Source organism: Tyto alba, unplaced genomic scaffold (genome assembly GCF_018691265.1).
Source record: "Tyto alba isolate M040663 unplaced genomic scaffold, T.alba_DEE_v4.0 Super-Scaffold_3, whole genome shotgun sequence".
NCBI classification, from domain to species: Eukaryota; Metazoa; Chordata; class Aves; order Strigiformes; family Tytonidae; genus Tyto; species Tyto alba.
The window spans coordinates 13,078,123-13,105,602 of NW_024881304.1; the positions used below are offsets into that span (position 1 = coordinate 13,078,123).

Below are 27,480 nucleotides of genomic sequence, written 5' to 3' on the forward strand. Positions count from 1 at the left end.
ATGAATATTTAGATTGCACTATAAAGTTTTTTCCTTCAGAGATATGGATTTTCCTCATGGAAAAAGCTTTGTTTCTGTTCAGAAACACACTGGAGAAAAGGATTGTCTTATGTCTGCAGCTCACGTGTTGCAAGGGGGGTGGGAATGAACAGTTCTTCCTAGAGCAGTACAGAGCAGCAAATATAGTTTCCTATTAATCCAAAAGCTTGGTCAAAAAGACAAGTTTAGTGTATACTTAGGATTTTTGGTACTAAAGCCTAGTTCTGAAATGACTGCAGTAATCATCTTGATGAATATTTTTCTGTGTTTGTTACATGCTTGTTAGTCTTGTGGCAGTCCCTCTCCTCTATCCTCCACCTTTCCAACCATCCATCAGAAGTATCAAAAGTCTTGGTTATAGGAACCTGGCTGGGCTTTCTTTGTTTTCCTTCTTCAGGAATCAGCTGTTTAATATGAATGAGATAGTGTTTTACATATGCAGCTGTCTGAAATTACAGCTCCATTTTCTGAAAAGGGATGTTTACTGCCTCATTAATACCAGTTAGAAGTCCTACTTTATAGCATTACATTTATAGGAGCAAGGTGGAAATGTTAGTGGAAGGCTGAGATCTGAGAATTTCATTAGTGTTTTTGAGTGTCATTACTGTCCTTTTATAGCTACAGATAAGCCAGTGTTTTTTGAGAAATGTGTGCCCCCCTAATCTGGCCAGATGGTTTATAGAGCTTTAGATTCATGATTTATCATCTTCCTTGTCTTTCTTCACAAGTGACTTCTTTGTGAAGCTTTCTAATAGACAGCTGTTTGATCAGAGCTGACTTTCAGAGGTCTCCCCTAGAATTTCCTGGAAAATTTCATTTAATGATTTAATTTTATCCTGGAGCATTTGGGTTCCATGGAAAATTTCCTGTATGTATGTACATGCACCCCTGTAAGAGGAAAGTCAAGATCTTGCAGCTACTAAAAATGTTTGTGTTACAGCGTCAGGATCTGGCCTTTTACAATCCTGATAGAGGGCTCAACAAGAAGCCTGGATCATGTACATGCTGCTTTACGATTCCAAGCAAAATTGGAGATCTGCGGACGTAATATGAATGTTCCTTGTGTTGCTGGGGAATAAGATCCACAGGTGAGATGTATTCTTATAGAAGATGCTCATCCAGAAGTTTTTCCCTTCAGGGAATTTATGCTTCTGAATGCAACAGTAATCATTAATGGAAAGAGGTTGTGTTGTCAGGTGGACTTCATATGTGTTATCATTGCACATCTGAACTGGCACATTATGCCTGGGTCCTTCAGCTGCTGCTGTAATATGAATAATCCATACAAACCTGATCAAAAGCAAAGCCTTACTGTTTTGCTGACTGTCCTCTTGGCGAAAGGTCATCTTTGAGCTGATGACCTTCTAGTCCAATGGACAAGATGAAGGGCTACCATTTTTTCCAGATGTCAGATCCAGAAAGATTGAGTGCTTTGCCTGAGGTTATGCTCCTGACTTCCTATGCAGTTGGGGGAATTCTCCTCATTGCCAGACCAGTTTCAGAAATGAAAGACAATCCTACTGCCTCACTTAAGGGTTTTTGTTGTGAACTAACAGTTGAGCACACATGTGGCATTTTGCAAGGCGCTGAGGGTTGAAACTGTCACACTGCCTGACTTTGGCTAACGACCTACTGAGAAATTCAGTGTACATATATGGTGACTTCTCTCCTGTTCACTTTTGGGCCTCAGAATAACAGTCCTGTAGCTCAAGCTTCTGCACCACAGCATGTCTCAGACTACACAAGCTTGCACAGACTCTTAGGTTTATACTTGTTTCCCACAATTTTCTGCGTGTTTGTCTCTAAACGAACCATGAAATGATTCAGTGCCCGCATGTGGTTTTAATAACAAGCGTATGTGGGCAAATGAGAAAATACAGAATGTTCGACTGGAAGTTTCCAGCATATGATACGGGTTAAAATCGAAGTAGGTTTGCAGTACAGTGTTTGTCAGAGTTGGTTAATTACTTTGGGGTTATATGACATTTTAGATGAGACTTCTCTCTATAACCTTGTAACAACTGTTGAGTGGTAGAAGGCTCCATACTTAATCAAGGGCAGATTTGGAGCAATAAGCTCCAGTTTGATCTTCACTGGGATCTGATTGTTTTTCTGGAAAGTTTGTGTGGTGTTGTTGGTTTTGGGGTTTTTTGTTTGGCTGCTGTTGTTGTTGGGGGTTTTGGGGGGTGTTTGTTTTTTGTTGTTTTTTTTTTTTTTTTTTTTTTTCAGAGAAAGTGCAGCAAGTAGCTTCCTGATCTTGTTTCAGCTGAGAGTTATGTCAAGGGCTACCACTTTTTTAATAGAAAGTCACACTAAGCATCCACATCTTGAAAACTACAACTGCTGTAGATGCATTCTGGCTTCAGGTGGTCTTTTCAGAGCCCAGTGCAATCCTTCCCTTTGCCACGTATCCTTAGGTTTGCAAAATGCTTCTGAAAAGACTTTGTGTCTTTTATTGTTATTTTGATAGAAAGCAATAAGTTCTCATATTTTCAAAATCTAGTGTTCTGTTATTTTCTCCCATCTCACACATGTTCAGCTCTGATGTTCCTTCTTCCATACATACTGAAGGGAGACTGTGACATTCTACTAGTCCGAAATCAGAAGAATAAATTTATTCCTGTTAGATGAGAGAATCTCTCTTAGACTATTCTGACTCTATATTTTATTTTGCTCCCAAACTTGAAGGGTTAATGTTGGTTTAGACTTCACCAGCTTTTACTGACAATCTGGCTTAAGCTTGCTGATGAAACACACAGAATTGCATTTGGCAGTCTTTGAGACTGATGTCCTTGTGCGTGAAAAGGAGGAAAAACATTGGAAAAGCCACGGGGAGGAAAAATAAAGACAAGTACTTAAAAATCTTCTGCAAAGGAGAAAAGAAAAATCTGTTCCTATGCCTGTGATGAGAAGGTGAAGAAGTAATGACTTAAATTGCTCCAGGGAACTATCCAACAAAGCAACACCTGAGCTGATCATCTGTGCGGTCCATCCATCAGAAGAGGTGGTTAAAATAGGTTAGACAAATATGTTGGGAACAGGCCTTGCTCTTGGTCAACGGCCTTAGGATGTCATTTTCTCCATAATACTGTAACTCCCAGGAAAGACAGGTGTAGTAGTAAGAGAAGGTGAACGAGAAATTCAAGACAGGAGAGCTTTTCTTGTGACAGCAGTGCCTTGGGTATTGTGTAGAGTAAGACACTTAAATAAAACAGGTGGATAAAGCCTGTAAAATTTGTTGAACTCTGTGTTTCTCCACTTGTGTTAATGGAAGGGTTTCTTTTCCATGGAAATGTTTTCAGTATCTAAATGATGTGTCAAGATGACGGTAGTGTGTAGAGGTACCTGAACTTGGTGCGTAGGTGTGTATAAGCTGTGCTGTGCTGCATTGGTTTCTTCTCGTTGCGACCTTTGGGCACCAAACTTGATTGCAAAGGGGAGTTACATGGCACATGTATAGAACTTTCTGCTGCACTGTGAAGAACACAGGTCTGCTGGAAACTCTGGTTAGTGTAGAGGCCTGAAATGACAGCAAGGAAACTGAAGTAAAATTTGCTGTTAATCCTGCCACCTCTGTAAATGACTTAGATAAAACTTACAAAAAATATTTTTGGCCCAGAAGTTTGAAACCAGTTGTATGTCATCCAGGCATATAAGCTAGAGAAGGGCAAGTGGTCTGTGTTTTGTGTGTGCAGAAGTTTTCAGGAGTGCACTGAGGTTGAGGGAAGAGCTATTCCCCATGGCTGTTCTTGCTTTCTGCCTCACTGTGGAAGTGGACCCAAACCCAGGCAGTTTATGGGACTTCTCACAAAGCAAGGGCAATAGCGTTGAGGCCAATATTTGCATGTTCTAGAGGGGAAATGCACTTCTCTGAAGCACAAACATCCCAAGGTGCTGTAGAAGATAACACCTGTATGCAGTTATTTTATCTCTGAGCTCATCAGGCTTTAGGAGTGGAGCCATATCTTAAAGGAGCTGTCACAGCAATCCTTGTTTGCCTCCAAGGTGTCTCCTGGAGTGCTCCTGCAGGTAATTAATCACCTAATAAAATACACTCTTTGACAGTAGGTGGAATTTGGAAATTAATTTGCACCCCTTAAATGAGGCTTCTAAAGCTATAATTATCGTGAAAGGAAGAAACGAGCTGTGTCAGGTGTATAAATGATTTATTTATCAAGAATAAACTGTCACCAAAGTGGCACTTAAGCTTGCAGCGTCTGTGCTGCATTTCTTTTAAGTGAATTAAGCAATGACATTTGTCTTCCTTCCCATATTTGCAGGTCCTGGGGCAAATCTTCAGTTGTTTGTGAAGTGTTTGGTACAAAACTGACCTGCACCTAAATTATAGCTGCTTTTTCCACATTCTATTTCTCTCTTGTGTGATCATTTCTTGCTGCCCCACCCTTCCCTGCTCAATGCCTTATCCCCAGAAGAGCCTCTGGCCTCCCCAGAGGATGCCACAGACCTTATGCAGCAGAGTTGGGTTTCTCATCATCTCTCCAAATGGTGGATTTTGAAAACTCCGTGTTTGTAGCATCAGGAAGTAGAAAGGGGAGGAGGTTTTAACTAGTTGACTAGACTGTATATGGTATAAGTTACCTGGAATAAGAGGAAATACAAGATATCTGGTTCTCTGATTTGTTTTGGGTTTTAAATGATACAGTTTTAAAGATGTCCAAGTGATCTATTTTTGAAGGTTGTGAGAGGGCAGCGTTGTTTGGTTTTTTTTTTTTAATCCAGAGAAATGGGAAAATAACAACATTTTTAATATGAATCATTTGCAAAAATATTTACCTTCAAAATCAAGCAAATACCCTGCTAAAAATGTGTTACCAAAGTGTCTGACCTGTGCATCCGAGCATCTGAAAACTTATTTCAGTTGTGTGGGTGACGTGGGCTTCACTGCAGCCTTCTCTATGAAATTGCCACTAACAGCTGTTCTAGTTGGTACATCTGAAATGTATTTGTTGCTGACAGTGTAATTTGCTGGCTTCAAAGTGCACATGGTGTGCCGATGCAGTATATGTAGTTTATGCGATATGCAAGAAAATTGTCTCATTATTACATATTAATCTTACGTTATTGGTGCATTAATTTCTGCGAAAGCCCATGAGGATTTATGTTCATTTGTGTCAGACTGACTTCTCTAATGCACAGCTTCTGGGAAGGGCCATGCCTGATTATTTCCTCCATACTTGTTTGCCTGAAGTTGACTTGAAAAGGGGACGAGAGTGCTCAGCACCACTGGTTTAATTCAAAAGTCTGTTGCAGACAGTGAGATGATTTCTTGAGTTAAAGCCCCTTGAGAAAAACTGGAGTCAGAGTAAAATCATTCACTGTGCCCTTTTTATTTACATTTTAGTAATGTCATCTCCTGCACCAGAATTGGCTTTTGCTGGAAAGCATCACAAGCAAAATAGGCTGCCATTCAAAAAACCCCACGTGATGCTGTTAGATTGGAAATGCCATATTTTAGTTACGGGAACTGACAGATTGCAAACAACTTGTGTGAGAAAAAATACTTGTGATTCTTACTTTTCACTTAAGAGTGTAGGTTGGAATAATGATATGCAAAATCCTTTCAATATAAATACCTTTCTTCTCCCTTCTCCAAAGTTTTACCACAAAATATTTTTACTGGATTGTAGAATTTTCTGGAAGTGTACTGGAAATATTTTTTGTGAAAACTGAGTGGCAAAAATTAAACACTCTGGAATGCAGCTGAAGGGGCAGTCCAACTACCCTGAGCATGTCCTGGTTTGCTTGAAATATGGTTGCCCTTTACAGGCACTCAATTAATCTTGAGGCCAATTTTAACAGTGCACAGTGCAGAAATGACTAACTGTTATGACATGCCCTGAACCAGCTCCAGTTCAGCTTGTGTAAATTCTACATGTGGGGTGCTTTTGGAGCTGACAGGTGGAATTTTATTGTGATTGTATTTAACTATTCCACCACAGTAAAGGCTTTTGTCATTTATCTTACTGAGTTGCTACGTGTTGCAAAGTGAAGGCATGAGTTCTTTACTTCTTTTTTTTCAACCAGCACATCTTGTAAAGGCTGTTGCTCAGGGCAGGATCCTTCCCAGTGTTCAGCTAGGCTTCCCAAATGGGTATTTACCAGTTGGTCTGTGGGCACTGGGCATCATGTCAGGGTCTTTCTGGGATGCCTGCTGCTGGGCACACCATGGCGGTGATGGAAATAGCTCATCCTTGGTTTAAGCCTGAGAGTGAAGTCAGCCAATATTGCCTGTTCCCTGGGCCATGCTCAGAGATCTTCTGGCTGCGCAGCCGGCCGAAGAGGTTACAGCCCTCCTTTGCTAGTTGCCATCTTTAATCTGGTTTATTTGGCTTGAAGTGGGAGTGGAACAGTTACGTGAGGAGCCAGACCAGCGCTTAGGGGGGACAGGGACGGTAATGTGTGGTGGGGATTGTGAATAAGCACTTAGGAGCAGGATGAAGTGGTAGCCGACCCCTCTATCCCCACAACTGCCACAGGAAGGGGAAGTGCAAGTAGACAGTAAAGCTAGAGCTAATTCTATCTCAGATTCTCTTTCTTAGTCTACTGGAAATTTCCCTCCAGCGTTACAGGCTGTTTTCACAATGTCTATCAGCATTTCAGTAGGAATTTAGGAACCTCCTTTCCACCCTAGATTAGTCCTAGGCCTAAGATACTGACGATACTCACTGCAGGACTTCCAAACTAAGTCAGAGCATTTACTGGCATCATGTCAGCTGAGCTTTTAAAATTACACATGTGAATGCAGAATCAGCACACTGTTCTGCAGGTTTCTTAACTATTTTCATGAACCCAAAGATCACTGCCAGCAGTTGGAGGTACTATTTAAAGAAAGGTGTTAATGGTATATCTTTTGATTGAAAGCCACGGTTGATTTTTTTGCTCTTGTCTGACTTCCACAGATTTTGGTTGTTTTGTCTGAAGTAATCAGTTAGTACTTGTGCTGAGATAAAAGTTGTGTTTTAAGTGAAGAAAGCATTCGGGCAAAAATTAGAAAATCCCAGGGGAGATAAAAGAAAAATGTAATTAAAATGACCTGAGGTTGAAGCATTATGGGAATTGTAATGTATAGCTTGCTAATCTCATTAGAAAAAATCCTGGTTTAAGTCACCTGGTTATATTATATGCTGCTAACACCAGTCTGTTCCTTCTCAGCCCAAAAGGTTACGAACATTACACTGGAAAAGGCATTTGCTTTGAGATCAGCTCATTCTTTGTATTAGGCAATAACATTGCTTTCTTTCCTTTTCTCTTTGGTCCTTAACTTGCTAATTCTTCTTTACTGCACTGTCTGTTGCACAGTTCTTTGAGTCCAGCTGTGTGCAGTACAACCTCAGGGACACCATGTCTTTCATCAGGATCAGTATTTTTTTCTTCAGATGGTTCACAATTTTATTGAACTACTTTGGAGAGGTACATCTCAGTCAGTCTCATGGTGGAAGGAGCAGTATGCATGAGTTACAGGGTCTGTGAGTGGCACCCAGAATAAGGAATCCAAATTTTGCAGAAACATTGGAGGCCTATCTAAGGGCACATTTCTCAAGCAGATACTAAAATATTGTCCACTGAAAAGGTAAAATTTGTGGACATTCCTCATGATTAGGGAATGTCTGGCTATTTCCTCAACCAACATTTTTGTGTTTGATTTTCTTTTCCCTCAAGTAATGCCTGTTAGTATGAAAATTATTTCATTGCTGATTTTCTGTTTCCCATCTGGAAAACAATTGGGAAGACTATGGTTCAAATCATATATATGTAAATCCCATCTACTGCTGTGTATCACAGACAAAAGCCCATACCAGGCAACACAACTTGAGCCATTGCACTGTGACTTTTATGAATCTACCTATGACAGCAGGGAATTGGCAAAACTACCACTTGGCTGTGATGGGCATTCGACATGGCTGTAAAACCAATGAGGAAAAGAAATCATCTCAGTGGAACCTTCTGGATGTGAAATGGCCTTTAAATGAATTAAAGCTGTGAGAGCAGCATTTCCCATCCCTTTCCCTCTAGAGGCCACAGTGCAGTGGGCGTGCAATTTGGCTTTCTCCTTTTGGTGTCAATGTTTTCCACAGAAGTATGTTTCTTAAAGGGACCATCAGTGCAACAGATGCTGTGCTCAGACCTGTTGCGTGAGAGAGGAGCATGCTGGAAATGGTGGGGTCTGTTCCCATTCCATAAGCACTTATGTTGACTTCTTGGATTTTTCTGCTGCTGGTTGTGATGCTAAAACCTCCTAGAGCTGCAGTTGTGTTGTAACCTTGGCTTATCCTCTGTTGAGTGTTTGAGGTCACTATGAGTTCCTTATTGTATATCTAAAGTAACCCACAGAAAAGTTTAGACTATTTTCTTTGGCTTTTCTCTTCATTCACCATGTTGGTTGCAGCCCCAGATTAGCAGAAAACTTTGTTTAGGCGTCAGTTCAACAAAATGCTTTGGCCAAGCTCCAACTCTGGAAGAGCTTTTAGATTAATGGCAAGCTGGGAGTGTAAAGAAGAGTATGCAGTCTAAGAACTTGTTTGGTTCTGGTCTTTAGTGTTTTTAAAGCATAATCTTATTCCTATTCAGCAACAGTGAAAGTTAAGCATGTGCTTAAGTTCTTTTCCAAGCATGGAGAAGATGATTTATTCTAGTAAAGTGGAAACTTAATAGGTCTACTTTGCTGATCACAGCTTTAGCCAGGATTCCATAAAGCAAGAGTTAGCTGCTGTAGTGCTCTGTAGTTTGGTTCCCATCAGGCTTTGAAGATAGACCAAACCCAAGAGCTGGGATGTGTGGAGAGCCCTGCAAGATGAGCAAATGAAGAAAGTAGGCATGAGTGTGTCTCTGGGATGTTCCAGTTGTTTAGTTTTGGCCCCACCAAAGCACCCTTGTTCCCCTGGATCCTGTTCCCATGCTCTTGTAATTTGGCACACTTTCCTCATGTCCAAGCTGGGTAACTCAGTGTGAGAAATTGTTTTGGTTTAGCTTTACGGTTTAACATTGTGGTTATGATAGATCCTCAAGGCAGACGGAAATGAGGTGGCTATATAGACATGCAAATGAATTCAGAGGCTTATGGTGAAAGCATCTTCTCCATAAATGAATTAAAACAAATCATTGAGAGCCATGGCTTTTATTTCCACAGGTCTTATAATGGTTGTGCTGCTGTGCAAGCAGGGTTAGGCTCCTTGGAGGAAGCCTGCAAGAGGTTCCTGAAAGCAAACTCTCCTTGCTCTCCACATGCTGGATTTGCATATGCAGCCAGCCTTGTCTAAAGTTTTTTCCCGGTTTGCTGACAGGCAGGAAGTTGGGGGATGCAGGCAGGGAGACGGCTTTCCCAGGGGCTCGGTTGCCAGGGACCAGTCTGCAAGTCCACACCTGGGAGGGCCGCGAGTCCCAGGTGGCCCTGCAGTGTCGGACCCGACAGCCTACAGCTGCTACCTTTGGGGGGGAGAAGAAATGCTCCATTAGGAACAGAGTAGCTCTCCAGCTGCATAGGCAGGGAGGTCTTCTGGGTCCAGGGGGCTTCCTGTTTAAATAGTTACAGAGTCTGCAGAATTGGTTAAACTGTCAAAATCAAAAAAATTATAGAGAGTAAAGAAAAAAAAAAATAAAGGAACCATCCTTCCTGTATGTGTATGTGCATTGTCTAACTGTTCACTTTGGTTTGGTCAAACGCTTATTACGATTTTTCAATTCACTTTAATGAGTTTTAGAGTAGGTCTTTTGTAATGTAGAATCAGATTAAAGTTTGTGGAACTGTAGCTGCAGTTCAGGAAAGCTCACTCTTTAATACATAAAATCTAGGAGAGATCATTGTCAGAAGCTAGTAGGTCCCCCGATGTAACGTAGGAAGTAATTTCTCTCAGTGACTTCTGCAAGACCATGTCTTGTGGTTCAGCTAAAGAAATGCAACTGTTTACTAAAAAAATGAAAGGTAGATGAGAGAGAGAAATTAGTCCAGTCTTACTTCAGGCACACAGGGTAGTCAGACTATTCAGTGCAGGATTTAAGGACATACTTAACCGCTTCTCTGTAAATGAGTGGGAAATTAGACACGTTTTAGTGCTTTGCAGAACCAACTTGTATTCAGCTAACACCAACGGAGATCACATGTGGTGAACGCTTTCAAGGAGTCTGTGAAGATCAGTCCTTTAACTCCACCTGAACTGACTTGCCATTTAGGGTGCTGTATGACGGACTGCTCACCCTGGTCTGCTGAAGCTTCCCCTGTGTTTCCCCTGAGCATTGTTTCATTGGCACCCACCGGAGCAGTGCCTGTGAGACTGCGAGCACCTTGTAAGACAAGGCTATTTCTTCTTTTACCTGTCGTATGTAATGCAGAGATGGCTCTTCCTAAATAGCTGAAAACAGCAGTCACAGAAGGAAGCTTGGCAATGCCCCATTTTGAGAGATACTAAAAAAATTTTGAATGTGTATGCCCATAAGTCTGTATACATGTGGGTAAAATAAGTAAAATCCTTACATGAATAGCATTTCCTAAATTTGATGTTAATCTGCATTTTTTCTCTCTGCCACATGATGGAGATAATGGTGTAAGATATATAAACAGCACTGCATGGGTCATGCACTTCAAATAAAGAAGTTTCAACTTGGTGGTTTATAGTAGTTGTTCTGTGAATGTTGATGTTGCACTAGTTTTGATGGAGTAATTTTCTCATAGTAACTTTGAGGTGCTTTGTTTGAAGCAACATTTGGTTACTCTTTCTGGGTTTTTTTGTTTGCTGTTTCTCTCCCCCTACCAGGGCAAATATGCAGGAATATCATTACTAAAAAATCAGGGCTATCAGTGCAGCAAAACACCAAAGTTTGTATTTGGTAAAACGTTCAAAATAATTTGATTAGCTTTCATTAGCGTTATTGGGACTTTAAATTGTACTTAAACATACACAATTTGAGCTCAAATACAGCTACTTGTAGGGCCGTTGTGTATGTTTCCATAAAAGCAGGGAATTTGCAGCAGTTCCTGCTTAACAAGTTAAAAAGAGCACATCCTAGATCCTGTTCTCACCGTGAGTCTGAGTCTGTGCATCCTGGGAAGGACAGGGTAGGATCTGAATTAGTTGGTCCTTGTGCTGTATGCTAGAATGCTTGCATCTGCTCTGTCTTCTTTTCTCCATCTTGAGTGTGGGTCCTGATCCAGAAGCTATGGAAGCCACATGTGCAAAATTCCCAATAATTTCAATGAACTTTGCATCAGGCACATAAGCAAAGGCAGAGATGGATTTTCCCATGGAAATTTTTTTTAGTGACATTCAGAAATCTCCTGGTGAGCGATGTATTTAATTTTTATGGTGAGAGCTGCAGTGTTATATTTGTAATCATAATGTAGTAACAAGGTATTTGTAACAAAACTGCTATAGGTTGAGATACATCCAGGAAGGGGGAAACACATGTTTCTTCCCAGTCTGTTAACTTTTTTTGTGGCTGTTACTCTGAGGACAAGAGTTCCTCTGCTGATGTTACTGCAATTACAGCTGCACTGCTGTCAAGTTTCTTTGATTAAATATTTGCTGGAAGAAGCAATACTCTCACTCTTCTCCATAGATCCACCTGCCTTCTGAATCAAACACGCTGCTTGTTTAATTCCTTGTGCTGAGGTCCTTATCTCCTGCAAAATTCTCACTGGAGGAACTGTTCAACTCTGTGATACTGCAAATCTGTCAGTCTAATGTCTGCCTCTACTTTTTTTTTTTTTTTTTTTTTTTTTATTACTAGAGTTTACAAGTTCGTGTTTAGAAGCTCTCCCTCGGTAGGTGCTTTTCATAAGGCATTTTTGTAATTACACCTACATTTAAAATGTTGCATGTATGTAAAATGTACATTAAAATGTCTTCAAAGCTGGCAAACTGATGTGCTGCCAGGACAGCAGCATATAACTGTGTGTGTGTGTGCACCCATGTATTGATGTAATAGTTTCTCCAAATGTTAGGGTTTTTCCTCAGAAGACTTTTTCCAGAAATGCCGCACTCCATGCTCTAGGGTTCTGCTCCTATGTTTTTTTCATGAGAACAAAGATTAGTCCTTCATGGTCCTAAACTCAATGCATGTGCATGACTTAAAGGCATTACCTACCAATAAATAGGAGATTAGCTGTGGCTTGTGTATTTCCTGATCAGTTCAGGTTTTTTCAGATGGCTCGTTGTTATCCCGTTTCCTTTAACGATGGGACACTTTAATGAGTTTGCCATCTGACATACATCTGCTTCCTGTTAAACAATACCTTCATTCTTCTAGAGCTGCTAAACTCATCTTTTTTTCCTACACGGTTTTTATCTGCACCTTGAAAGCAGCATGTCCAAATCGGTCAGCATATTCATTTTCTTGTTGAGGATTTTTTTGGTATGTTCTTTTTGTGACGGGCATCTCCTTTAGTGCTTGTTTGTTGGAGAATGGGACTGCATGGATATTAGTTGTCTAATTAAGAGCTGATCAGTCCAGCTCCTGTTTGAAGTACAGTAAGATCGACTTCTGTGGCCAATATTATATAGTTTCTAATAGTTATTCTGTCCTCCTAGTAAAGTAAGGGGCTGGTGCAAAAGGAAGGGATTTTGAAGTCTTTTAATATTGTTTCTTTGAGGAAGAGAGCCTTCGTTAGGTCAGTGATGGTCTGTCTCATGCGTGTGCAAAGTTAGTGCTCTGTAATCATCAGGCTCTCTTAAATCAATCCAGCCTGCACTGAGTTTGTGCATCTGCCTCAGTGCTTCTCTTTTTCCCATGTTTTGGGAACACGCAGTCATGCTGGATCTCTGACTGTGTCTTTCCCCTTCACTGATCAACATTGCCCCTCCAGAAAAACCCCGGTTTCTTTTTTTAAATTATAAAATCTTTCTCTAGTGAAGGGAAAAGTGGATAGAATTTTCCTTCTATTTATCTGTCTCTACGTAACATCCTTTATATGTTGCTTTTATAACAAGTGTGTCGTGCAGTTTAAAAGAAAATCCTGTTGCATGTGAAGTTCTGACACACAGGTCCAAAGGACAGCTGTGAGAATGGCTTGTAACCAAATTAAGCAACGCTGTAGGGCACATAATGTTTTGTCTCAGAAAGGGATTTACTTCCAAACTTTCACATATGTCAGGTGACAAGTGGAAACACTTTGGGTTTAGGGCTGGGGAAACAGAGGAAGCAAGGCTGGAATATTTATTTGAGGGTTAGTGGATGCTTGAATCAGAATAATTAGTATAATTCAGGAATTTTGTATTTCTACCCATTTATAGCTTGCGGTTGTCTCACAGCTCACACAGGGTTAATGTTATTTGCTTGAATATCAGGGAATTGTTGATTACTTCAGGTGGTTGCTGGTGCATGGTCTGAAACATTTATCTTAATGATACTCTTGGCACTGCTCAGACCAGTGTTTCTACCACCCTAAATGCCATTCCTTTGCCTCTGGCAGTGCTGCAGAGCCACACATTCAACACCAAGGAGTTGTAAAAAGCTGTTTGTTGCAAATGCAACGTGATGGTTTTACCTGTGATGGTCCAGCTCCTCATGGGGTTCCACCTCTCTTTGGCTTCATGCAGTCTTATAGGAAGGTGCTGTGTGTGAACCGTGTCCCTTAAGGAACAGAGCCAAAAGATGATCTTCTCTGGTCATTGCTATACCAGCATTGTCCTACTTGCCTAAAGAGTTTTGTTTCTAATTGCATCAGTGTTTGTTAACAAAGACGCCCATCATTTATTCAGCATATAAACATCCATTTTTTTACCACACTTGCACCTTTCATCTCTGAGCTGCAGGAACACAGCTGATGGTTTCGACAGTCCTTCATTCATGTTAAGATTACAAATTATCTTCCTAAGGTTCCTTGTGGAATCTGCAATTTATCAAAGAGAGTCTGGGAAGCAGTAGTAATTGAAGCTTTGCAAGAAAGTAAGTCTACTTTGTAAGCTTTGGGGTATAGCATCGATGATGGCTGTGCTGAGCTCCTCTACACCTTCACCTTCAGCCAGTACTGTGCAACGCTACAGATCTTCATAATGGTGTCTACTGCTGTGACCTCTGACATGGCCAGGGGAGAGGCTTGCCTCATTTCATGCTGTCCTTTCAGATCCCATGGTGGGGAAAGTATATTTATAGCTGGAACATCAGTTTATCGTAATGGGCAAGCATGTGAAGAATTTTAGGAGGACAAGACGCTGAACCAGATTTACTATGATGATTAAGGGAAATATTGTGGTGTTAACTCCAGTGGGCAGACAGGCTTGTTTTATTCTACTGTAACTTAAATGTATTTGAAAAGAACCATCTTTTATGAAGAAGCTGTTTTAAACAAAAAAGGAATGTAAAAGGGACTTAGGGAAAGGGAACATTGTTCTCCTGGAGCTTGTGGTTTATGTATCCTTGGAAAACAGTATATTTTTTGATACTCAGAAGTGGATTATTAGGCTTTTCTTTCTAATTACAACAGAGAAGGCACAGTTTGGCAGCTGCAGCTCAGGTGGAGGTAGAGTACTTGTAAATACAGACTTGAACAGTGAGAGCAGCACTATGAGCCTCGCCAAAGTGCGTGCAGGTGACAGGGTAGGTGCAAGTCTGAGAACTACTCTGTGATGACTGCACTGTGTTCTCCCTGAAGGGAACAGATGTTCTTGCTGTTGGCCTTTGTGATATTTGTACTGTCAAAATCCTCTTCATAACCGTTCCCTTTTCTCCCATTGCTGTTAATGTAGGGAACAGTGGAGGTATGGGTGAAAGCAGTTTCTGGGATGGAGGTACAGTTTCAGGGATGTTGAGAAAGATCTTACAAGGTGAGCCTGTTTCTTCCTCTGGTTGTTTACTCCAGTGTCTCCTTCAGTATTTACTCTAACATTTGTAAAAACAGATAGCTCTTTTGGAGAGCAAAGCCCGCTGAACTGGAGACAAGGGAAACCTGAATAAACAAACATGTGCCACAGATTAGTAAGAACATCTGTAGGTTTTATATTGTTTTGAGAACACATACCACATAGTTTTTCATTTCTTATGCTTTTCTAGTTTCTCCCTTTCTTTTTGTCTCTCTGTTTTCTTCTTTTTAAATATATTGCTAATAAAGGTTGGAGGTAGAAAGCACAGCTGGACTCTGCATGACATGCCACTGTTTAATTTCTAGCTCGGAGGATGAGAAGAAGAGTAGTTTTATTGTATCCTAGAAGAGAATAAAGCCACATGCAAATTCCAGCCATGGACATCTGTTTCCTCTTTGTGTGAAAGAATTCTCATATTTGGAAGGGAATCCCAGTTCTGAAGGGGCTGCTGAGGTGTTTTTTTTTTTGTTGTTGTTGTTGGGTGTTTTTTTTTGTTTGTTTGGTTTTTTATTTTTTTGGGGTGTTTTTGTTTTGTTTTGTTTTTTCTTTTGGTTCTTCCCCCCCTTCTTTGCCCGTCCTTTAGCATGCTCTCCTTGATCCCTGGCTGCTGTGTTTCCTTTGGACAATGTCAGCTTTCAATTTAGTATCAGATATTGAAGGGGTGAATTTTGAGTTACTTTAAAATGTTGTGTTGTAGTTACAGACAGTGTTACTAAGATCTCCCTTAAATTTCTTTTGATTCAACAGTATTTGGTGGGAGGACTTTTGCTTTGTCATCAGTCTTCAGTACTTGCACATTGGTATTTTTTGAGAAGTGGAGCTGTGTGTACCTGTTGCTCCGGCTCTGCAGTACAACTATTTCTAAAAGTAACTTACTACAAATAATATTTTAAAATCCTTCTATATCAGGGGAATTAAGTAGTCCTCTAGAAATAACAATCTGCAATATTCATTAAATTAAGTTAGACTTCAGGTGCTAAGGACTACAGGGACCAGAGTAAATGATAATTTCACTAACCTATAAAACATTTTAGAATAATGATTTACAGCTGTCTGGGGGCTTTAAACTTTTTTTTTTTTTTTTTTTTTTGGTGTAAGAGTTTACTCTGTTGAACAAACAGCACAGTTATATAACATTAAGCCAGACATGAGAACTGGTACTCTCTGTCTATTTTATATTAATGTCGAATGAGAGGTTGGTGGAGCTCGCCAGGGTTTCATATTTGCTGGCAGAAAGTTACCCACATGTGTGGACCACATTTTTATTGTTGCCTTAGCCTATTTCAGGCATAAATATCGCTGCCTGGCAGGGTGTGATTCTGTTCATTGCTGAAGAGCTTTTATTTTAAAAAGCAAAATATGAAAAGGAATGAAATGCTGTAAATCTTCAAATTGAGAAGTATCCCAAGACTGACATTTTGTCACATCTGTCGTGGTAGAGGGATAAAGGGCAATAAGCCATCTAAAGGCTTTTTCATTGTTGGATGAGCTACCCTTGCAGAGCTATTTCTTTTTGCATATATTAATCCTACTTCTGGGCGTGAGCTGTTTAGTCTGGTCTCTTAGGGAAACAAGGCTTATGCAAACAGGGTGTATGCACACATGAACGCGCAGCAGCCTGCGCAGCCCTTGAACATGCTGGCATGGAAATGCGGCGGAAAGGCACAGGCTGCAAAGATAAACAGAAGTTCCTCTAAGTTTCTTGAAAATACATGTGTGAGGGGAGAATAAAGGTGATTAAGGGGATTGAGGGAAGACTTGCAGCAGGAACTGAACTTTAAACATGCACTGTGGAAGAGATGTTGAGAGGAAACACGATGGAGGTCCCTGTCATGGGAAGATTGCCGAACCTGGCTTGGAAATTATTTGACTTCAGAGAATCTGATGACAAAAATGCAAATCCTCAGGAAGCCAGACTGCCTTTCATTCCTGTGCCAATGAAATTGCTTGTGTGGGTTTTGTTTTTAAGTCGGGATATTGTCAAACAGGCTCCAATGGATGACTGTAAGAAATGGAGACATCTCATTAGGATCTTCTTAGTGCAGGCAAAGGTGCTGCTCTGCTTGGTTTTGTTGGTGGTGCTTCCTAGTTTGTTTTTTTGCAAGTTTTCAAGCTCTATTAAAGTATGACTTACAGATGTTTAGGCCCTTCTCCTGCAGGCATCTTAGAGAGGAGGGAGCCCAGTGGCTCTGCAGATCCCGCTGACATGCATCCAAAATCTTCCCAGGCAGGTTAGAAGCCTGTGCATCTCAGCATCTCATGGGGCACACAGGGAAAAGTGAAATCGATAATCCCCATCCAGTTCTGGTCCCTGCTGGGCAGGACACTGAAAGCAAACACCGCTAACACCAAAAATGAAACAGCAGTCGTGAACAAATTTCCTCTTTGACTGAAATGCTCCTAGCTAGGAGATAAAAAGAGGTTTATGTCAAAAGCTTCCCTTGTTGTCTTATTAACGGCTGCATAATTTTACCACTCATTCACAAGCATAAAAAAGCAAAACTTGGAGACTATATTTGAAAGCTTGTTTTGTTTGGTGTGCAGCTGGATACAAAGCGTTTCCTTTTCTCTTTTTTAGCAAATTTGAAGCAAATGCAGTGGGTATTGTTTGCTGCTTTTTTTTTTTTTTTTTTGTTTCCCCCTATATTTTGGCCTAGATAATAGAAATTATGTTGCTTTTCATTTTACATTGCAAAGAAATGATGCCATTTAACTCCAATTCAACAATGATGCAGCAGCATGTGGATATATATCTTCTCATAAATATATTACCACACATTACTGTCAAATAGCTAGACTTTTTCACCCAGTATTAAAAATGAAATTTAATTGCTACACTGGAGTTTCAGGGCCCTGATAAATAAGAGCCATGTCTGACCTTTATTGTGGGGCTCTGAGATGCCACCAGGGATATTGCTCATTGTTCAAGATGACAAACTTCCTCTGAGATTTCAGTTTGTCAGCTCAGTGTACAGCAGTGACATTGATTTCTTCTCACTGCCATTTCCTGCCTGAATAGATAACAAATTTTCTGTGGCAGGTGTCTGTCAAGCTTAGTTTTGTCTGGCAGATTAACTTAATAGACTCATTTATTAATCATCAGCTGCAACACAGTGAAGCAGACAATACTCTTTAACTCTTGTGATGTTGAATGGATGTACCATTTCAGATTCCTTTGTGTAACTTGAATTTGGATTTAATAAGCTGTTTGTATCTCTGTAGTGAATGTTTTTAACCTGACATTACTCATGTTACAGAGAACAAAGATTTATGTATTAGTTGTGTGACCTGTTTTGAGTGTCTATTACTTTTCATGGCAAAAGGTGCATAAGTGCTTTCTAAGACTAATAAAACGATGCACAAACTGCAAAATCAGCCTAAATAAGGGGGAAAACTAACCCACCATACATTGTGTTTGGGGAAGGAAGGTAAGAGTAGGGGAAGAAAATAAACACTTGGAAGAAGATTTGAAACTGGGGCTGACTGACTGTCAAAGTAGAGGAGGTAACTGCAGAAGCATTTAGGAAGGGGCAAAGCAGACCTGCAGATACAGCTTTAGGGCAATTTAGCACCGGACAGTATTTTCATAAGGACCTTTTTCTCTGAGATGTCTTGAGATGGGTATTCAGGCTGGAGATAACAAATGCAGGGTTGGTACCAGAGGTGGATATTGGACAGGGCTTGTCAGAGTGGTGAAGGAGGAGGAAGAGCCAGAATAACTTAGTGGAGAGATTGGAGGAGGAAGAAACTATAAAGGAAGGCATAACCTTTGAAAGTGATGTCTCTTTTTGCAAAGAATCATTCTGTTCACTGTGAAAACTGACTTATTACACGTATTAGCCCGGCACAGCCTACAGAGCTGGCGGAGACGTATGTTTTCTTTTTTGCCCATGTGTTAAGAGAGTTGGTCACGAGGTGATTATCAGGGCAAAATTTGTAAAGGAGCTGGAAATGCACAGATACTGCTGGTGACACATGGCTGTGGGAATGAGCCTTGGTAGAGATACAGGCAGCTGCTGGACAGAAGAACCTCTCAATGTAGGTGGTGAGAAGAGAACCACCCTTGGGTTTTAGTTGGATTGTGGTAGCTCTTCACAACGTGCTTTTAATTCTCAAGGGAGCTTGTTAATGTGAGATCACTGGGAGATGGTCAAGAAAGTTTCTGCAGCTGATGCCCAACTGCAAAGCCCTTGTTGGAGCACCACTGTTTTCAGCTCAGTATTTGTGAGAGTGTATATTGCTGAAGATGATTTTTTGCCAAGCTGTGTTCCTGGCCTTGGGGACGTGTTTTCTGAACCATCCTTATGGCTTTCTTGGCTGAGCGTCAAACCAAGAATGTCCCTGCACTAGATCATTCTGCTTATTGCTCTTCTAGGCCACCCTGGTAACAATACATTAACCTCTCAACAGGGAATGCGATAAACAAAGTAAAACTATTTTAGTGAAACCAGTCATTTAATAGCAGCGTACATAAAGCGTCCGTAAAGATTTGTAAATGTAATAAGCTGCAGTTCACCGAGTGAACAATAACCGTTCCTAATTTAGCAAGCTGAGGAACATGCCAACCTGATTTGCTTTTGTAACATGTTGTTGGGTTTTTTTCTTTTCCCACCTCTCCAGATTCCTTTCTCTCTGGTACAATTTCCACTCTGGGAGTCCTTAAAGGTAAGTCCTCTTTAGTGATAGAAATAGAAGTTAAACATTTTGCAAAGGCTTTCCATGGACACTTATTTAACTTGGTCATCACAGTTATGGTTTAAGAATCAGTAAGTATGTACCAGCCTACCTGTGCATGTGAAGATCATTTGCCTGAATATCTGAAAAACAGCAAGGAATATCTAACCACTGATGTGTGACATGCAATCTAAATTTTACTCCCCATCATACCAGAAATCTTATCTTCTGTTCTAGCTTTTTTTTTTACTGATTAAAGAAGAGTGGAAACTGTCTTCTGTTGTGTGATATTTTTTTTTTGTTTGTTTATTTTGATTTTTTTAGCATTTCACTCTTCAAGGTAACAGAAAATTGCAAATGGTACAGAGGACACTGATTCAGCCTGGTTTTGTAGACAGGGAGAGACTCCGAGTGCATCACTGACAAGCTATTTTGATTGGTGCATATACTTTAGTCAAAGGTCATTTAAAAAAATGTGTTAATGGATGGTGTTTTAATAGTGCAGTCTTTCTGAATGATATGCTGTCCTCCCCCAGCTGGTTGCTTTGTTTATGGTGGACAGAGCCAGGGTCTAGATTTTTGAGCACAGGGTTGGATTTGAAGACATGTAATTTCTCCATCCCTCTGTTTTTCCTTTAACTCACCGCAAAAGATGAAGGAAAGGGGTTTTCGGGTGTTTTGAGATACTGGATTGGAAGCACAGAAAATTATTGCATATTGTTAAAAGCATTGTAGCGAAATATAATATTTATAAGAGAGGAGCTGGAGAGAGAGTAACTTTCTTCTTGTAAAGGATGCTGGACCTTGTGAGCAAGTCTGGCATTGAGACCCAAACTGGGCAGAGGTACTGGAAGAGTGGGAACTGGTGATGATCTTCCTTGCTGCTTCTGTTTAGGGAAATGGGCTTATGTGGTCCTTTGGCCTTGCATGCTGAGTTGGGACAATAGCTTGTCCTCTCGCTGTGTCAGTAGCTTGGGTTGTTCAGGGGGGACAAGCCCACAGTGTGAGTGTTTGCTTCTAGAGGCTTCAGGGAGACAAATATAAAAGGGATTCCACAGGCAGGAGGAGTGTGAAATACATCAAGAGCTTTCACAGAACTGAGCTGTTTTGTGAGGATTCTGTAGGTACTTCATGAACTCGGCCTGATGTGGTGTCTGGGTATCATCCCATTGCGCAGGGTAGCTTTGGCTGCCTTATTAGGAATCTGTTTCCCTGCCAGTCTCTAGGAATCTTTCTGTAAACTTTTCAGCAGTGTTACTGGTCTGACCTGCTAATTGTTAGTGCAGCAGCAATGTCTGGGAGCAAGAGGTGGCAAAGCTTAAAGAGAAAAAGTGCAGTGTTCTTGCCAAAACCACATAAAAGAAGCAACATCGCGTAGCTGTTTTCAGAATGTAAAGTTGTTTTAACTAATGTCCACATGGCTGTGACAATGTACTGTTTAGATTGCAGGCTTTAGAGAGGACAGTTTGAATTTAGCTAGCTACAGGAGTCACTTAGGATGAGACATCATGTTTAATCTAAAGAGGTCAATGCAGATCTGAAGAGAAACAAAGCCAGATCAGTTTGTTCCATGAACCTCTTTCAATATATTCTTCTGACTGTGGAACCAAGAGTAGAAAACTACAAAAATCAGTCTTGCATGCTCCAGTCACTTTGTCTCAGCACATGAAGAGAGCTCAAGGTTTGTCACATCAAAGCTAGTCAGTGAAAGCAGAATATATTTTGTTTATCTGAATGAGGCTCTTAAACAAAATTGCTCTGACAATATAACAAAGGACAAAAAACATTATGGTCCCGTCAACAGGCTGGATGTGGCCAGTAGCATCAATAAGAGTAGGATTCAGTTTAGGGCTTGTCACGGGTGCGTGAAGGGAGCATGAAGAGACAGTAATTAAGAAGAGGTAGGAGTGCAAAGGACAAGAGAAATGGCACAAAGCATGAACACAGAATTATTGAGATAATGTGTGAGGGACTATTCTGCACTGTATTAATGGGGTTACTTGTGAAACTAAATGTGGGAGCAGTTGTGTATGATGTACATGGATCATCTCACAGAGGAGAACAGAAGTGCTGTGGCAATGTCGTTTTAAAAACCTTTAGTACAAAGTTATGTAAGCTGATGGAAGATAGACTCAATCTTAAAATTCCCTGAACAAGCTAATCTCCATACACATGAGGAAAAATATCTTCTCACTGTAAAGGACAGTTATCAAGGCACATGGAAGAAGAAAAGTTTCCTTTTCCTTCACATATATACTGGCTGCAGCCAGCAACAGGGCGTTAAGCTTAAAGAACCCTAATAAAGGCTTGTCATAGGTAGCAAATCAGGTGTTTCTATATCCCATTTTCTCTATCTGCTTTGCTCCAAGCTGCTCAGGCTATTCTTTATGCTTCCAGCAGGCTTTAGCCACATAGATTACACACACAGTTTTCTTCTGTCTGTGAATGTAGGCCAGCTGTCCTATGTGAGAGTAAACTTGCATATCATGCACTAAACTAAGAAGAAGAAGAAGGAGCATTGTACAGATTACTGAACTATAAGGTTACATATGCTATGGGTGCTGGCAAAGGGGGCATTGCAGTAATTAGCAAGAAACAGATACTGCTTCAAATACAAGCCTTACTGCTCAGGTGAATACACAATTTAGAAACAGTCAATAGACTCCTTTCTTAGTTCACAGTGACTCAAGAAACAACAGTAAAGAAATTATGACGATGTTAATAAAAGAAAAAACACTCCTCTTTTTCTTTTAGATGTAGGTAGTATCTACTGGTATAATGCATACACATGTCCTTTCTCTTCCTAATTCTTCATTTTTCCATATTTTGTTTTAGGCACAGATTATTGATACAAAACAAAGGGGAGAAGGAAACTGTGCTGTGTTGTATCAGATTTCAGAACAGACATTGTAATTCTCTACTAGGGTGAGTTAGTGTAGCATTTCTCTGTCTTTTTAGTCCAAGCCCTACAGCTAAAACAATTTTTGAATTCTTCTTGGAGTTCAGGAAAAGAAGGGACATTTCAAATCTCTCTGCTATACCAGCCATCAGAGGAACACCATGGCTGATTACCACTGTGCCAGTTTGATCAGATTTAGCTTCTTTTAGGTGAGGCTAGTGCTTCTATCTCAAAGCCAGCTGGCCATAAAGAAAGGCCACGAACACAGATGTGGTGTGCTTCCCAAATGCCGGCCAAGCACACTGCCTTCCATATTAGTTCAAGTTTTGGAGTAACGTTGTAAGATATAGTCGCCTTGTATGCTGTCCTGGTATTTCCAAGGTGCCTCTGTAACTTGCTTTGGAAATAGTATATGCGTGTTCTTCATTGTGGGAATTTCAAATTTAGCATGAAATTGTTGTGGGTTACAGGGAGTCTAGCGCAGCTCTCTTGCTTTCACCCTGCTGCCAGGGGGGTGTAGTCTCCACTCAGATGACTAAAGCACTGTGGAGCTCACCCCCACTGTGTTATCTTCTATTCTGTTCAGGCATTTTATTCAGCACTTGTAATCATCGTATCTGAGTACCTACCAACAGCGCATAAATGATTTATCATTTGTTTCATGTTGCGTTTTAATGCATAATTTTTCTCTTTTAGACCTGAGAAAAAAGTCAACTTCAATTTCTGCTGTGGGGATATTGCAGAAATACAAGGCATTTATTTTTTTCCAACAAAACAGAGTTTAAAAAACCCTTAAAAAGCCTCTGGTTAGGTTTGAGTCCAGAAACATCTTGTCAAAAATGCCTTTTTCTTATGGCTGAGTGGAAATGATCAGCTCCCTTGGAGAACAGAGCTCTGTGTAAGATAAACCCGTCTCAGGTGAAACAAGACTCAGTCCTCCTGGGTTTTATATTTCTTCATGTTGGCTGCGCTTCAGAGCCTCTGAGAGTTACTCCAACGCAGCTGTATGTGGAGAATGCTCTCTTTATAGACCAAATGTATTGTATGTCTGGAGAAAAGGCCAGTGAGGAGGGAAGGAACAGGCGGGACAGGAGGACATAGGTCTCAGTAGGCATGAAAAACAAAGGTTTTGTTTGTTTGTTTGTTTTTGTTTGTACTCTCTGGGGAATCTGTTGTCTTTTTCATTAGGCAAGTCCGATTCTGAGATGAGACGTTTGGATGTTTGCTAAGACTGTGTACTGTCAGGGTCAGGCTGACTTCACTCTGCAGACTGTGTGCCAGCGAGTCCTGCTCTTGCACACACAGCCTCTCTGGGAGAACTGGCACAGACTGTGCTGCTCCACTGGCCCAGGACCTGCAAGGAAAGATAAAAATCTTGGACTGACCATGCTCAAGGTGGTGTTACAGCTCTTCTGGCAGTCGTTGGGGCCAGGATTTCTCTCTTTGTCTTGGTGCTGAGCAAAACCTAAAGCTCCTAGACTTTCTGCAGCTGTAGTAAGCCCATGTGGGTTTTAGTCACTGGCTTTAGCAATAAGATGTTTTCCTCAAATCTGTAAGTCTCAGAGGTGTTTTGCAAAGAGGTACTTGGTTGAACCTTCAGAGGCAATAGCTAGAGACAGGGAGCTGAGATACACAGGCAGGTCTCTCTTGTGGGAGTTTGTGATGACTGTGGTGGCATGTGCTAGTGCTGTAAGATGCTGAACAAGCAGAGGACTGCTCTGGTGGCTTCAGGAGAAGAGAATGGTTTGAAGAGTACACACAGGCCCATTTTCACACTCTGAAGTAAGCAGGGCATCATAGTAAAAAGAGTGGGGAGAGTCCAGCCATTCCTCTGTGAGGCTGAGCACTATCACAAGATTGGTTGGGTCAGAACAGAAGTTCCCCATATTGTTCCTAAACTGATTTCTGCCCACGCAATGGAGAGCAGGTTTGGGATTGGGTTTAGGCTTTCTTAGATCCCTTGTCTTCTGTCCAGGTTCATCTGTCACCTCAGGCGTAAGGAACTTGTGTTGAGAGGAACAGAGCTTGGGAAATCTGCTGGTGGACTGAACCGTAGATCTGCATGAAGGCGTTGGCACGTGCACTAGTTTGCTTGGTTTTCTTGGTCCCCGCTTCCAGAGAGCTTAACTTCTGGGGGCTGGTATAGGCTGTGAACAGGCCTGGTTTGAGGGTGGGCTCAGCCTAGCTTGTAGCTGTCAGTGCAGATACGCCTTTGATACATACCTTGAAGCATGATGTGCAAAGACTGCTTCGTGGGTTTCCAGGGAGAGTGAGGACTCTAATCTTGGTTAGAGCACATTGCACCTGATTTTTAAAGTTAATAAGAATGAAAAGTTTACAGAACGCTTCTACCCAGGCAGCTGGGGTTCTCAGCAGTAATACGTGTTTATAACTCCACCATTGAAACAATAAACCACATGCTATTTCCCTCCTAAAATTTACAATCAAATCTGTTGCTGTTTAACATGGTAAGTAGATAATAGAGGAATGGAGCCAAACCAGGCCTAAAATGGCTCTTTCCTTGCTCTATAGGTAGGTAACAGCTTTCCTTTTTTCCTGGAGCGGCAGTCTAGTATTTCTTTTCTGCTGTGCTCAGCTGCATATAAGTCAAGAGTAAATGAAAGCCAGGCCCAGCTTTAAACCCATTTCCTTGCAGGCAGTGTAGTAAGTGTTCTACCATACCTCGCTCCCTCTTTGAGTAATGATCGGGCTGATTTAGGGATTAAGCCCTAATTGTTAAATAACGCTAACGTGTCTGCCATTTGCTTAGGTGCTGTATCAGGAAAACAGATTTCCACGGCGGCATTTCAAGGCGTGATGTAACTTGTGGCCGATGCGGCGTGTGCATGCCATTAGCATAACGGCTGCATTTTTCTCACAAAAGAACAATGTACCCAACAGCTGTTCAGCAAACAGCCCTGGCTTTATTAGTGTCACAATAAGTGTCATTCACACAGCCTTGAAGCGCAGTCGAAGGAATGCTATATGCCATCTGCACCAAAGAGAAAGAAACAAATGCAATCTTTACTTACAGTACTGCAGACACGTTTGAGAAAGTCAGATGGTCTTGGATCATCAATGTGGCATTTAAAACAGCAGACGTAAAACAGACTCACGCAGTCTGTAGATACAGAGCCAGCTTGTGATGCTCTTGGTCTTGCCTAGACCACAAGCAGTTCTCTAGAAGTTGCTGAGCTTGCCAATGACATCTGGGGACGATTGGTAGAATATAGAAGTAATCTACGTGAAGGGCTCACCATTTGATTTGAACACTTGCTTCTTGCCGAAGACCCTTAAAAGACTCATGTAATTCTTACATGTAATTTATTCACATAATCCTGCATGAAGCGCAGATTTATTAGCAGGTAGTAGCAGTGCAGATGCTTGAGGAAAATCGTCCTAACTGTCCAAGTGATTTTTCAGAAGTGCGTTTTCCTCCCAGACGCATATATGGCCCTTTGTGCCATGGAAACTGCGTGTAGTTGGCATATTGCATTCTGTTTTGCCATGGGAACACTGTTTCGAAGACTTTTTCTTTAACCAGTCTTTTAGCACATCCATTTTGATTTACATCCAAATGGGTCACAGACATCAATGCAGTATTATATGGGGAGAAAAAGGGAATGAAATGCTTTTAACATGAAAAATATGCTGTTGCTTGTAGGCCAACTTTTGTTCTATTTCTCTCAATTTATCTAGGATTTGGGTGGGTTTAATTCTAGGGCCAAATCCAGTACTGGCATAAGTGAGCACAACTCCATTAGTGCAAGTGGAGTCTCAGCGTTTATATCAACAGTGAACTTAGATCACTGAATTTTTCCCATGTTTGGGCTTGCATGTTTCCTGCAAGATAATGTACACATATACTTGCACATATGCTGCACATATGCACATAAAAATTCACTGGGGAGGACATTTGGCTCTATGTTCTATGTTTGACTTTACATATAGAGACTGCAATCGGCTTATGAATTTTTTGCTTCTCCTGTAGCTAATGTGCCATGCATCTGTAAGGATCAGCCATGTAGAATGCCACGTTGCAAGTAAAATACCTAGTAGCAAAGACAAATGTGAAAATTTCTGTTCTTTCCTCAGTCTACAGGACTGCATATGCACACAAATCTGTGTGATTAATTCCGAGAGATTTTTGTCCCCTCTGTTATCATGAAGTTGAACACCGCCTTGAACAGAGGGGTACGCAGAAATACTACAGATGCTTATCATTGGAGTGAACTGTAATATTTACTCAGCTGCAGGCCTCGAGTTTAGTGTATTCCATGAGGTCTGCTTGCCTCTCAGTGCCTGAAGAATAGCAAGGCCAAGGCAGAGATGTCTCATTCTCTGTGATGCTTCCTGCAGCGTTTGGCGTGTTGGTCTGGTCATCAGATTTGAGAGTGACGCAAGTGCTGCACTTTCCCAGGATCACCATAGCTTAGGTGTCCTGAAGCCACTGAGACCCAACTCCATTGGGAGCACAAAGCTGACAGATGATTTCTGCCCCACACTTTTACCACAAACGTACGGCAGAGGTGACAGGCACGCACAGCTAAGGAGTTGTGTGAACTACGCGAAGGTTATTGGCCATCCGGAGGCCAGGTGTCCACAACACCTGAGGAGCCCACGTTTGTGGGCACCATATACTTCCCCCCTGCATTTAAAAATGCTAGTAATATTTTCTTTTTTTTTTTTGCTTGTTTGCTTTTTAGATTGAAAGGCCTCTGGTATATTCTAATAGTGACTTTTCCAATGTGCCTTCTGCCCAGCGAAATGGGGTGTCTTTGTATCCTCAGTATTAAAAGAGCTAAATAATGTTTGTGGTGAGAAGTAGAGAACTCTGGCCTATGGGACAGTATGAAATGGGATCATTAGGAAGGAAAGTAAGGCTCTGCCTACATATAAAACTTGACCCTTCTCTGTGAACATTATCCCTGTGAATAATTGAAAATCTGCATTCAGGCTTCCCACTGTGCCCCATCCCTTGAGGACACACCCGCTGTATTGCTTTACATGGTGCAGCAATGCACAGCGAGATTTACATATATATCACATAAAAGT

General features: G+C 41.2%; 1 protein-coding gene across 5 annotated transcripts in view; it reads left to right on the top strand.

Annotated features, from left to right (window-relative positions):
• Nucleotides 1–27,480, top strand: part of SLC25A26 (solute carrier family 25 member 26) — an 87,611-nt gene that overhangs the window by 40,832 nt on the left and 19,299 nt on the right. For 4 of the 5 annotated variants that reach the window (XM_042799895.1, XM_042799891.1, XM_042799893.1 and 1 more), the window contains one exon: nt 19,473–19,517. The exons of the other annotated variant lie outside the window; for it this stretch is intronic. In XM_042799895.1, the coding sequence (XP_042655829.1) occupies nt 19,473–19,517 (45 nt within the window). The remainder of the gene's footprint in view (nt 1–19,472; nt 19,518–27,480) is intronic. 5 annotated transcript variants of the gene reach the window in all.